The sequence below is a fragment of the Meleagris gallopavo genome, chromosome 12 (genome assembly GCF_000146605.3).
Source record: "Meleagris gallopavo isolate NT-WF06-2002-E0010 breed Aviagen turkey brand Nicholas breeding stock chromosome 12, Turkey_5.1, whole genome shotgun sequence".
NCBI lineage: Eukaryota > Metazoa > Chordata > Aves > Galliformes > Phasianidae > Meleagris > Meleagris gallopavo.
This window is the reverse complement of record NC_015022.2, coordinates 2,566,302-2,580,634: the sequence shown is the minus strand read 5'-3', so window position 1 is coordinate 2,580,634 and position 14,333 is coordinate 2,566,302. Positions and strand designations below refer to the sequence as shown.

General features: G+C 40.3%; 1 protein-coding gene across 2 annotated transcripts; it reads right to left on the bottom strand.

Annotated features, from left to right (window-relative positions):
- Positions 1–991: 991 nt before the first annotated feature.
- Positions 992–13,743, bottom strand: LOC104912764 (unconventional myosin-Va-like). Of its 2 annotated transcripts, XM_031555256.1 has the most exons (10): positions 13,454–13,743; positions 12,779–12,860; positions 9,811–9,951; positions 9,123–9,248; positions 6,551–6,634; positions 5,470–5,472; positions 3,222–3,383; positions 1,998–2,095; positions 1,261–1,347; positions 992–1,160 (listed from the first exon to the last, which is right to left on the bottom strand). In XM_031555256.1, the coding sequence occupies exons 1-10, from the start codon at positions 13,681–13,683 to the stop codon at positions 1,016–1,018; spliced, it is 1,158 nt and encodes a 385-aa protein (XP_031411116.1). In that variant the 5' UTR covers positions 13,684–13,743; the 3' UTR covers positions 992–1,015. The 2 variants fall into 2 exon arrangements, with proteins under 2 accessions (XP_031411116.1, XP_010715551.1); XM_010717249.3 differs by lacking the exon at positions 5,470–5,472 and having other exon boundaries at positions 13,454–13,742.
- Between the last annotated feature and the right edge of the window lie 590 nt (positions 13,744–14,333).

Here is a 14,333-nt window from a genome sequence, read left to right as displayed (position 1 = left end):
CACAAAAAAAAAAAGACATGAAGGCTAAATGAAAGTATCATTAGTAAAGAGGCAAATTTACCTGTGTAATATTTAAAGTAAATCTAGACTTGAATTAGCTAGTGAAGGAGAGTATTTTCTCTGCATGATTCTGTTAACTAATTAATATAAAAAGGTCACAAGCAGGGCCTGAAGAAATAAAACAAGGTATTTGCTTAAAGAAGAATGCCACAAAGTTTGTGAATGACATGGAAGGCTATCAGGGATGAAGAAGGGGCCCAGAAGGTGAAAGTGATGTAGGCAATGCACATTTGTAATTTCTTGCTGAAGCAGTGGAAACTGCCCGCTTTCAACCATATTATACAGTACAAAGGAAACAGCTCAGGCTTCAAATGTGTACTCATCGCTTACTGCCACCAGGACTGAGCCAGAACAAAACACAACTATGCTCCTGAAATACATCTGAAATTTCAAAACTAAAGCAGGAAAAGAATAATATTTTATCTCTGCATGGCTTCTGCCCTCCTTAGGGGGAAATCCTGAGACAATAGAAGCCATAGAAAAGTACGATAAAAAAATTATTTTGTTGATTTATTGACGCCAAGTTGAAATGAATGGCAAAAGATTTTAGTTAAGTCCAGTCAATGACGCAGAATTCAGAAAGCCAACCTGTCTGCAGAATACTTATTTTTCTTATTTCCATTAACATCTTAACATTGTCATTGTACTTCAGCAAGGTGAATTTCTTGCTTTTGTATCTTTAGAAAACTTTACTTCTTTCTCTTCTGTGTAAGTCTCAATTAATCACCCTCTACCTGGACAATACTTAGAACTGTCTCTTTGTAGCCTGACTTCCTTCACTGCTCATTGGTTCTTAAAAAATCCCAAGAAACCACATCAGTTCAGGTGCAATTCAGGTGCTAATGGCATAGACTGGAAATGCAGGGCTGCAAAAGGAGGTAAGAGTTAAAGCAAGGGGCAGCTGAGGTATGACAAAGGCTGACGGCACTGAGCAAGGAGACCTATCTTTATTCCTTCAGATTCCAAAAGCTTTAAGGACTACATCTAGTACCAGAATCAGCTTCTCCAGGACATTTTTACATGTCTGCTTTCGGTCACTCAGGACATCTTTCTGCTTCATCAGAACACGGTAACGGCTGAAGAACTCTTGGTATGTCCACCTGTTCCATAAAACAGGGATGGCGTCAGTCCAAACAACAAACAATTCTCTTTCAAAAAAATAACTGTAGCTGAAAGCAATCTAAAAAGCAGCAAACACACCTGGAGGGAAAACCAGCTGCACTGATTCGGATGGTCTCCAGGACACCGCAAGCTCTCAGCTGCTGCACTGCTCGCTTTTCGTCAAATCTATGTAGGAATAAAAAGAGCCCGTGGGTGGGGGGTTAGTCTTGTGTTACCCAGTACCTTCGGATCCGTGGGATGTGACAACTGGATAGCAAGTACAGGTAGTGCTTCCACAACTCAGCAATAACAGAGAACAGCCTGATCACAGAATTCAGAATTGCCTGAGCTGCTTCAAGATGCTCATCTACAGAAGCCTTGTCCCACTTCTCACCAGCCTGCCTGACACACGTGGTCATGGAGGTCTTTCTGTGCCCAGCTGTTAAACAAGCATTTGAGAAAAGCTCTAAGCAAATTCATACATGAAAAAAATATTAGGAATAAATGGAAATAAGAAAACAATGGAAATAGCAAAAGCAAATTCCAGCAAGTGTAAGATATGCTGTCAGTCAAATTCAAAACAGCTAAACTGAAATTGCAGGTATTTCTCACATATCATCATCCAAGAAAAAAAGCTCAGAAAGAACCCTCTACTCATTCCAAAACATACCCTGCTGTAAACACACATAGGCATGCACAAAAATCACATAACAACAGAAATGAGGCGCACCATTTCACTCTAGACTGAGCAATATTTAGCAGAACCTCGACCCTGAGTCCTTGGGGAATTCCCTCCAAATCACAGGCTTATATGAACCATACATGAACCAACTTACGTGAATGGAAACTTGAAGTCGTTAGGCTTAATACAGCGCACATAGTGTGGAGTCGTAGCGTTCAGGGTTTCCATCAGCAGATGAAGAGAGTTTCGAAACTTATTGAAACAGAAGGAAAAAGCATCAAGGAATAATCTCAATTGCCATGTGTGAAAGAATCTCAGGAAGTAGACTGAGCAACACTTGCTTATTCGTAATAGTGCTTTTGGTAGAAAACACAACATCAATTTGTTTTTGTTATGGCAACGGATACTAGATCCAGGTATCGTTTTGGGGTGAACTACATTACAGCCAGAGCTCTAAATGCTAGACTTTATGGGACTAAAACTCCCTACAGGCATGTGATGAATTACAAAAACACGTGATAAACTGACTTATTTTCAGCTTCTGCCTATCTCTTCTATGCTAAGACTTGTTCAATCCACCTCTTCGTGAGTGAACTTCATGGCATTACTGAATAGCCATTTAATTTTATATCCATTTTAAATAAAATTTATAATCAACAGAAAAGAACAATTATCATTTGCTTTGGCTCCAGTGATTCCAGTGTCACACCTACTGATGAGAACTTTGGATGATATTTTAGAAGTCCCAGGCAAAGGCAAATGGAACTGCTCAATAGCACAGTGTACAGACTGGAAAGTACATCAAAACCGAGTACCAAATTGTCAAAAAAAGTTCTCACTGGTTTCAATGAATATTCCAAGGGACAATCCACCATACATAAAGTGCTAGCTGAGGACAAATCCATCCTGAGAAAACATCTTTTAATTCTGTTGATTGGAAATTAACAAAGAATTCAGCCATACCGATTTACATACTTTTAATACAATTCTGGCAGATACAGATGCATATTTTATGTTTAGCCCTCTGTCAGTTTTCTGAGGATTGAACTCATACTTTTGAATTGAGCCAAAGAATGTGAAAATTACCAAAAAGACACACTACAAGATTTTCAAAGCTTCTCAGCATCCAACATGTTAAACCTACCTTGCAAAACATTAGTTTCTGATTTGGCACCGCAGTAGGAATTGAGCTCCCTGAAACTCTGGCCCAAAGTATATTAGTAATTATGGTATATTTGCATTAACTGTATGTCATGAACAACTGCAGTGGTCCCAAAATCACTAGGGACCTCAGGAATCACTTGCCTACTCAAAGACCTACTGGACAGAGGAAGATAAAGAGCAAGATTATTTAATACAGCTGCATCCTTAAACTCACCTGATGTCCCACAGTTTTCTTATGCTCCTTGCTAGTTTGACCTGGCTTGGCCTTGGCTGGTTTTACAGGAGTTCGAGACAACAGCACACGGCCTGAAGAGGTGGCTGACGTGGGACTGATGACCTTCTCTTCATCCTGGAATAACTCTGGCAGGAGCTTAAACTGGTATAACAGCAAAAAAAAAATTACAGAGGGTAAGAACGCAGCAAGTGGTGGCACACATTTGTGCTTAAGGTGGTTACAAACCAGGCTCTGTTTTCTTCAATGCCAGATAGGAAAACAGGAATAAAGGTAAAATAGCATTCAAGCTAGCAGTATAGTAAGTGGGTCATGGTTTAATACTAAAAATGTGTGGATTTGATCAGTGAGTCTCCCTCCTTCTGAAGATAAAATTCTGATTTGAGTTTTCTTGTCACAGAGCCAGCAATAACTTCCACGTGAAACTGTCAGATACTGACAGCAGTTTTGTAAGTACCAACTGCAATTATAAATGGCTGCTTTGATGAAAGAGGGAAGCAACGAGGTCCTTTCGTATTCCAGTGGTGCATAAAATTTCTTTGTGTGGTTGTGCAATATCTAGGACACTGAATAACCCAACAAGCAACAAAGATTATTCCTCCTCTATCACTCTAAATTGAAATAAGAGAAGAGGAATCATCAGCTAAAAAGCTGTCAGCTAAATTCATGTGACTGAAGAACTGCTATCAGACCAGTGGGAATGGAAGAAAAACCTGAAAAATTTTTCCAACTATCATTCAGATCTTCTGGTTCCCTTTCTTTAATGACTACAAAATACACCCATAGATAATAGCTGCCTTGAGATAACTTGTAACTAAAAATAACACTATCAGGTCTTTCTACCAAAAATGGTATCACTTCAGAAGTATTACAAAAATAAGAAAATCTGAATTTCTCTATTTGTGAGTGAATAATCTCTCATCTAGCATCTGTGCACTTTCCTACAAGAGACAGGAACATTCATTTTACAGTGCTACAAGGTGCGTGGGCTAAGTACAACCTAAAAAATAAAAAATTGCTTTTGCCTTTTGGTGAGCATGCATGATATCCAACAAAACATGCTGTGCAACAAAATGGTATTTGTGCTCTGTTGTTGTGCCAGATGGGCTAGCAGAAGGCATCAAACAAAAATTCTGTGCTAGCATCTACATAATGGCTGTGAATGTTATAAAGATATCCTAAATCACTGAATTTCAAGAGGAGTATTGCAATTCAGCTTTATCTCACCTAACTCTCACAGGTCAAGAGCACTGTTACCTTAGATTCCCTTAAATTACCACCTTAGCTCTGGATGAATGACATCTCCAGAGGGTGATTTAGCCTGTCTCCTTCACTGACTGAACAAAGACTTTAGGATGTTTGGAAAGCTCATTCAGCTGCCTGCAGTCAGACAGTATGAAGCTATGTTAGCCATCTAAATTACATAGCTGAGTCCTTTAATTCCATATAGGAACTTTTTTGAATGCAATATGCTTTGTCTGAAAGTACTGATGCTTTAATGCAACAGGGGCAAAGGTGAGGAAGAGGTCCCCAGTGTCTGAGTGGTGGATGGATGAGCTCTAAGCTACACATTTCCTTCCTCTTCCCACTCCTGAGAAAGCCTAGCTGTAAAAATGGATAAGTACATTTCAAAATCACAATTTTCAGTTACTACATACAGAAGAAAGGTGCAACATACAGCAGCAGAGGTCAACAGGAGAGCACTGCTGACAAGATCCACACTGTAGGGGCACTTATGTTTTGGTTTGGGTTGTTTTTTTTCCTATCTTATCAGTTTTCTTTGTTTTGCAGAACACTAGGAGTGTTCAAAGAGAGGGAAAACACTGATCAAAGGGCAGATAATTCACAGGGTAGAAAACAAGCAAGCATTTTTTCCCTGTAATTTTTTCCAACTACTTGACATTCCGCTGATATAATCTCACTGACAATTTCTTTCAATACAGATCCACAACAGAAGATCTTAACAACATGCCAGTAGCAAGCACAGAAGCTGAGGACATGCATGTACTTTCATGATACATGCACAGAAACTGAACCGATTCAAGCAGGTGCTGTGGGTGGATTTAAAGAGAAGGCCAAAATATATAACTCAGCGCTACACTGCCTGCCAAGAGAAGAGTTCGTCATGCACTTCAGAGAGCAAAGAAGCATCTGAGCTGTATGTTCAAACCCCTAGCAGCAAGAGTGTGCATGGGCAGGATGACAGATGATGCATTCAGTTTAGAATTACCTTCTGTTGAATGTGCACAGCAAACCCAGAGAAGAGCAACAATAAAGAAAGAATAAAAATCAGCAATATAATCATATTAAAGTTACTAATAAATAGGGTCTGCTGAAAAATAAAAATGAGACATTCTCAAATTCAAATTTTGGAAAACACTTTGGTAAAATTTACCATTGGGAAAAATTGGACTTGTTTTTTATCACTGAGACTGGACTGACTTAGTATAGTGAGCTGACAGCCCTGGAGCTGCTGCAGTGCTCCCTGCAGCAAAACCTGACATGTTTCAATGCCTCTCTCAGAGGAAAGTTTGCTGTAGTTCTTTCATTATACTACACATTTTAATCATTTAACTTCATAAATCAGCTCTGAATACAAACAGAAGAAGAAAGTGTTGGAATTCTTAATAGAATAGCATAATTTTAAGCAGTCTATCCTTGATACCAAGCTTCCTGGGGCACCAGAGCTAGCAAATTCCCAAGGGTCATGACACCACAATGTTAATTGCCTTTACCTTTCAAAAGAGCACAACCAGCATTTTTTACATTAAAAAAGCAGATAGTGCCACTGAAGGCTTGTTCTATAATATTTCTTCATCCAAAGTATTTCCATTCAGATGTTACCTATCTGTCATAGACATTGAAAAGTCGAGGCTCATTAAGTTCTGGTTCATGTCCTTGGTGTTTGTAGATTTCCTTCCTCTCATTTTGCTTCTGGAATAGAACTTGTCTCTCCTGCAACACTATTCTGCTCAATTGTCAGGCCATAAGCAAGCAATTTCTATTTTCAGATTAAAAAAGCCTTAACTGCTAAGCCTTCTTATGGTGCTACAGTATATTAGAGGAAAAAAAAAAAGGGAACATTTTGATCTACTGAAATCAGTGGCTAATATACATACAGTTCTCAGCTGGAAAAAAAGCTAGGCCACAGGACTTCCTAAATTCAAATGGATAAACAAGTAAATGTGATATAAACTATGTTCATCTTCAGTCAAGGAAGAAAAATTTCCTGGTTTTATGAAAAATTTCACATGATGCATAACTCAAGGCATTATAACTACAGAAAAAAATAAGAGAATCCTTATACTAACCTTACTTGATTTTAGGACCTTAATTTGTTCTTCATAAACCGTGTCCTTATTCTTTTCCAGAAAGCCTTCACACTGATATTCCACCTGAAAAGAATTGTTTAAAAAAAACCCAAAAACTAAGTGTGTAATAAGTGGCACAGAATCTACCATCTATAACATTCACATTAAAATATAATTCTTCCGGGTGTTGAAATTATCAGATTCCAGCTGAAAATGCAGATTTTGCTCAAAGTGCTTTCCAGTAACTGTAAAACATCAAAACATACAGAGATGAAAACTGTTATTGCAGTAGACCTGATGTATCTCTGCAGAGAGGTGCCTGTGGTAAGACAGCATGACTGAATGGTTACTGTAAAGGTAAAGAATCAAAATTTGTATTAAGCATGTCCTATACTGAAGTCATCAGGACTGCAAAATTGTAGAAACCTGGGTACAACTGGGAACAAAATATCTCATCTCATTACCTGACAGGCAATAAGTAAATCTGCCTGCAAGTTGTTAGGAAAATGCCTATTTCTACTCAGATTATTTGTTTGAGAATCAATAAGTCTGCTTGTTGTGACAACACACGGTGAGAACACATGGTCACCCTCTATCACGGGGCCACAGATTCTTGATCAAAGGCCAGAGTTTCACATAAAAACCTAATATTCCACAGTCCTACTTCCAGGTTGAACAAAAACTAAAAGTTCCCATCACAAGTTTACACCTTAGAATTCAAAGACAGTAAGTAAGGATGGCAACTTTGCTTTCAGGCCTTGCTCTGATCTTGTCTCAGCAGAAGTGCAGGCTACTAAACAAAATAGTGAGCCCTTAAAATGACTTTGTTCTTTCAGAGCAGACAAACTGACGTCCATCAGCAGACATCTTCCAGTACTGCCACTTAGTAACTCTTACATAATTACACCATCCCCCCCCAGGCTGCAAAACAACATCTAATATATTCCTAGGGAGAACACAAGGGAATTTTCCAAGGTCTGCCCATAACTGAAAGCCCACTGCACGTTATTTCAGGTACCACTTATGTTCTTACTGTGGAGATGATGCCACGAGAGGGCAGCATGATCTCTGCTTTCTCCCAGAAAAGATGACGACAAGGCACGTAGCTCCCTCACATGTCAGCTACAGTCTTATTCTTTCAAGATGTCTGTATGCCCTCACATAAGCACACAGGAAAGCACACGTTGCTTGGCACAGACAACACACTGGGGCTCAGAGCTCAGCCAGCACCTGCCTGGAGCTCCTTTTAGCTTTCATTGGACCATGATTCTCAGAGCAGGCATAGGAACATCCAATTTTCAAACATCAAACTTTAGACTATTGAACAGTATAAGAAACATGAATTAAATCCTTCTTGTTCTCTCATGTAGCAAATGAAACAGAACTCACAAATCTATATGATCACAGAGCTCTTGGGGCTTTCATTAAGATAACACCAGAAGCAACAAGAATAGGATCTCTCCTCTGTTTGTAGTTTGAAGAACCTCTGAGAAATCAAGGGGAGGCAAATAAAGTACTCCAGCCCCTTCAGTCAGCACATCCAGTCTGATGATAAGAATTCCAGAGCTTGCCCAAGCTTGTAGCCACAGCTTTTCGACAAAGCTGACACAATTCTGAACCAGCTTCTTTATTTAACAGGACAAGTATATTAAACTGGATTTTATCTTTTTTCTTTCAACTCAGCTGGGTTGTGTGCTGTCAGAGCTGGACAGCACATGCACTCCACTGAGTTTGCCAGAAATAGCTGCTCACTGACCGGAAGAGGCAAAAGGTGGCAAGAGCGATACTCCAGCAGTAACAGCAGGGTGTGTTGTTAGCTTGTTGCCTGTTTGCAGCAAAACTGGCATTCATTTGTTGTTGGTCTAGCTAGAACTATAGATAGATTCATGATTTTCTATTTTGCCTAATGTAATTGGAATTCATGTTGTGACTTGCAAATGCACATTTTGAGCAAAGGACAGTGAGTGATTACAGCATGTGATAGGAGTCAGGAGATCTTGTTTGTCTTCCTGGCTCTGCACAGCTGCCAGCTCAACTTTCTTTGGAGCCGGTGTACAAGCGGGCACACATTTTGCAAGAAGCCAAGCAGAAAATTAGGCTGCTGTCCACCAGTCGCCCCTCAGCTTGTTCTTTCTGCCTCGTGGCCAGCGGGAATGCTTCCTGGGCACTCCCTACCCCGCCTCATCAAACTGAACGACATTAACCAAAAACAGCTGCTGAAACCAGCTGAAGTAGCTCACCCTGACTGAACCGAGGGAGAAAGCAATCAGCTGAAACCTCCAGCAGATTGAACGGTGCTGTAACAGGCACACAGAGCCGATAACTTCATGTACTGGCATGAGATACAGAAACATCTGTCAATTCACAGCCTCAGTTTTGCATCCAAGCTGCAAGCAGGTTTCACCAGGCTGTGGGGCAGCCCAGCAGCCTGTCCCTGTTCCTAGGCAGAACCTTCCCCCAGGCTGGGAACACCACAGCCCCGCTCCCTGGGGCAGCACTAGTCTCAGCCTCTCCCTCCTCCCCCCCTCCCCCCGCACATTTGAAAAGAGCTAACCAGCAGAAAACTCCTTACCTTGTCAGCAAAGTGTTTGATGATAAAAGCCTTATTGGATAAACGTGGTTTTTCAAAGAGGGTGCATTTATTCAAATGAGTATTGTACAGTTTTTGGGCCCAAGTGTCATCCGAGCCTTTTGGCATCTACATAAGAGAACACAAAGCCATTTAAAATGTCCTGAAAACTTCTTCAGTAGCAAAGGAAACTAAGGAGGTGGGAACAATATTTTTCACTTTGCTTTCAAACTTTGGCTCCTCGGATTTCCAACACTGCCCTAAGCAAGTAGCCACATCTTTGCTTTACAGATACTGTGGACTGGGCACAGCCCTTATCGCTGCTCTGTGACACGTACGATGCTCACAGCATTTCAGTGTCACACACACACGCCGGTGAGGATCCCAGAGAAATGGTACCTGACTGACAGCGGGTCAGAATTTATCTACCACCACTAGGGTTACACAAAAACCCAGGCTGAGTTCCCACTGAATTATCATAGACTCACTAAGGTTAAAAAGAAAAAAAAAACATGACTAAAAATCATTTTTTCTCCTTCACTAATTGCCAATTCTGTTTCTACATTCCTTAAAGTATTTCAACAGCAGAGCATCAAAATAATGGCTACATGCAGATTATTTTTCCCTGTGAGGCCCCAGGTAGCAGGATAGATGATGACTTCTTTCCCTATGAAAGCCCTTGAAAACACACCTTGCATTCCTCGTCTAACAGATCCAGAACTCCCATTTTGGCTTCTATGAGGTTGATGCAAGGCTGATTGTCATAGAAATCAATCAAGGTCCATGGTATTTGTTCTTTCATGTATTCTTCTTGTTCCAGCTTAAACACATGCTATGGGGCAAAAAGAAAACAGTTTTCCGTGAAACAAAATGCAGAATAAATACATCAAACTCCCACTTGAATTCACCTTGGCACATTAGTCCAGGCTGTCAAGTGGTGCACAAGTTAAACTGAATAAACCTTTTAACAAGTAAGTGTATGAAAGACAAATTAACCTTTTTTCTGGCCTAAAAACAACAGACTGAATTAATGCATTCATCCATACTCTATGCATATAAGGTCTGTTTTTCTTTTTCCCACATTGTTCCACAGTTACTATAAGCTCCTTTTACTAAAAATAGCAGAAGACCTTGAAAAAGCTTCAAGTACAGGAACAGCAACTTTTAAATTGGGATTTGACACTCACTTATGATTTCAAACTTACGAATATTGCTCTATTTCAAGTAAAATTACACAATAAACCTTTTGTGTTTTCTTGTAAAACAGCAGAGTTCCGTTTTCTCTCAGATGACTGATAAGTTTTTTCGGAGATGACGTATTACACTAAATATACTCCCAGCAGAAACCTGCAAGAATGACTAAGAGTATTCGCACAACAAATTTTGTGGAAAATGCATCTGTTACCAAGATCAATAAAAATGGTGTTGTACAGTTTTAAAAATATATTACTGAAAAAAAAAAGAAAAAAAAGACCCCTGCACAGCTCAAATAATGTGCATAGGAAATAAACTTCAGGAAAAAATACATGATAAAATATTAAACAAGGAAATTGTGGTCTTAACAGCACAAGCATGCTTTTTAAGAATTAAAAATACTGCTGATTCCACTTATTTTAAATTATATTTTATCATCTATTTAAATTTTAATGCATACCAACTGCTGTAACAGGCAAAAATAAATTCAAAACATATCCCAAGCAACACCAAAGAGCAGCACTATAGGCACTATGTAGGGGATAGCCAGCAACACCTATTGTTTTGGAATCAGCCTTAATTGCCCCCTTAATTCAGCTCAGAAGTCCATAAACGCTCGCAGTTTTCCAGCACACATCAGTAAGACAGCACAAGCTGCCCTGACAAAGCAGTTTATCCTTTTTATTTCATTAGCTTAACATGATCCTTTCCAAAACAGCGCTCCTTAACAGCGCCCGTGGGAGCCCTTCCATGCTCATCCACTTAACAGCTGCATTACATGCAAGTTAATTCCTGACAGAAAGTAAATGATAACATTTTATTGGTGCATCGTATCTAAGCCATCTACACATAAACCCATTTCTTGCTATAAAAAATTAGCAGTTTGTGAAATGGTTGCTCTCAGCATGGGTTGGCCAACGTGCTGTCCTGGGGGCCCTTACATCACGCGTGTTGCACTAACCCACAGCACCACCTCCTCCACGCTCACCAAAGTGTAGGGGAGCAGAGCGAAGACTTATCAAAAACCTGGCCAGCACAAAAGTGCCAAGCTATTAAATCAAATGGCTGGATACCAGGGGAGGATCGCAGCATCATAAAATAAAGCCGTGCTGTAGATAGAGAAGATGTCATGGTTTCATGTTTATCTAAGTTGTGACATTTGTCAAAGCAACAACATCTTTAATTATCCCAATTCCCTGAAGCCGTGCTTTCTCAAACAGCAGCACAGAAGCTGCCACTTCCATCGTTCTGCATCCTCCTGCCTCCAGCAAGAGACAAGCTGTTGGATGAGGGAGAGGATGGGGTGCAGGGGCAGCCCACGTGCTGCTTCAGCATCTCAGGCAGTGCATTTGCTGACTGCCAGCACCGTCCCACGGGGATTTCAGCAACCAGTACATCTGCCTGCTTCACTGCATGTAGCAGAGGCTGCAGTCCTACGGGTCCGCGTCCACAGGGCCAGAATCTGGCAGCTTAGAAAGGAATCAGTACAAACACCTCTTGACCGCATCCTTTGTGAAACGCATGGGTGAGAACATGGGAGCAGTGATCCTCTCCCAATAATAAACGAACCTTTATTATTTTCACAGAATGAATTTTTTTCTGTAGAGCTGAGAAAACTCTGAAATACCTTGTGCTTAGCAGTTATGACATGTAGCTTATGGAGCTGAAACCATCTGCAGCACTATAAATACAGAAACGCCATTCGGGACCTGGGAAGCTTGCCTCAGTTCTAACATGCTGCTTATCCCAGTCCGTGTCCCTGCTGCTGGGATAAACAATTGCTAAGGGTGATCCAGTTCTGCAAATACGCACCACCACTGAAGTGCTCTTGTAAATATAGTTCAAAGCTATTCCAGCACTGCAGCACAGCCTAGCAACAGGCCTGGCATAAATAACTTGCCTCATCATTATGCAGGTAAGATATATAATTAAAAATGTCACTGAGGCTGACAAGAGAGAGAGAATCATGATCTCTCTGAAGGAGGGAGAAGAGGCACTTCTTGCCACACATCAGTGATCATCTTAAGGACATGGCTGTAAACCCTCAAAAAATAATGCCATTTGCAATAGCAGAGAAACTGAGCAAGGCAGATTTCCAGCAGTGAAGTTCTGCTCTCTGCTGTCAGTGTAGAGACTTTTGTTGCAGGTTATGAAGACACAACTAACTCAAACTTCATCCATACAGTGTTCTCATTGACAGGCAATCTCAGGGTCTTAATTGCTAGGCACTGTTTCTGTCTTACAATTGTTACTGTGATCAGAATTTCAAATAGTCCCAGAGCAGCAGTTAGTCATAAAATCTATTTTCAGGAGATAGTCGATCTTTCCCCAACCCCTAAAGCCCACAGCCAGGACAGCTGGTTAATAGACTGAAGGAATTCATCCTAACCACTGGGGACCCAATTAGCAGAATGGACTTTGGTGAGGGGAAAGGGAAGAGGAAATGCTAGTAATTTCCTTCTTACCATATTGAACTGCTGCTGTAGTTTTTCATTGGCATAGTTGATACAGAACTGTTCAAAGCTGTTGATTTCAAACGTCTCAAATCTGAAAGTAGATATTCAACGATATTTGTTCAGTGAAAAGAGAGATTAAATGATTCCAAAACTTTAAATTCCCTCCTACTGATCAAATTCATTGCATTATTCTAGGCATAAAAACCACAACCATGTAACAAAGCAGATAGGGAAATAACAAGTCACAGAGCAAGTTCAGAGATGCTCTCTTTTTTGGCAGGGATGAGGAACACAGGGAAGACATCGATGGTCCTAGAGAGCATGTTAGTTACCTTTGTCAACTCTGACCATGAGGTGACAACTGGCATATGACCTTCTCCAATATAATACATAATGGAACAACCAATATAAAAAATTTGAAATCCCACAGTAAAAGTCAAACTTAAAAGTCAAGACAAAGATCTTGGACGGGTTATCAAGACTAAACACCTACTTCTTCTCCCAGGAAAAGCAACAGGTAAGGGTTTGGTTTAGGGTTTTTTTGTGTGTTTTGCCTTTTTGGTTGTTTTTTGTTTGTTTGTTTGTTTGTTTGTTTAATCCACACAGTGTAGCATGACAAAGACCAAAATAATTTCTGGTAGATAATCATGTAAGAGGTGATGCATCCCTAGCAAAAAGACTCACCCATAAATGTCCAACACTCCAATGAAAGAATGTTGCTTTACAGTAGAATGAAGGGCTTTGTTCACATGATCTACAATCCAGTTAAAGAGATTAGCATATATATGTTTGGCAAGTGCATCTCTGGCATTGATGGCATGGAGTTTAGAAACTGGCTTGATGTAGGTTTCAGTGGCAGTTGCAAGCTTCCTATGGCAAAGCCAGTGAGCCATCTCTTCATACTCCACACCCATGAGGTCACAGAAGATGGTGAGGGGATCATGTTTGGGCTAATAAAAACAAAATCATTAGGTCTTGAAATAGTATTATTGGTAGCATACATGCAATCACATAATCAGAAGAACTGCCTGCCTGCAGTAATTTAACCATAAACAGCAAGTGCAGCTCCTTAGCTTATCTTTCTCCAGAGCACAAGTTCCCTACCCACATATCATATTCACAACACTGAAGTAAATTACTGAAACAGTTTCCCCAAAGGCATTTCCCTGTACCCGTGTTCGTAAAAAGTCCCACACAGGCAACCTGCAACCCCCACAAAAATGAATCATTTAGCTTCCTAGGGACAGACTTTCTGCATTTTGAATACCTCTAACTGTCTTAGTTTTGAGTAAAACGCAGAGGACAGGACATCAGCTATGTGCTGATGACAGAACGGACTACAACTTCTGTGTAGTGCTCTCCTCTAATCATATACACCCATGGCAGGGAGTGACAGGTAATGGGGGATCAGAGCCCAAGCTAAGAATGAATAGGAAGAAGTGTCCAAGTGATTTAGCATTCTGGTCTCAGAATTTAAAAGAGTATTTCCCTGCTGAAGTCTGGAGACAAATGTTAAGAGATCAGAGAACAGAAAGGATGTTACCTAACTTAAAAATGTAAATAA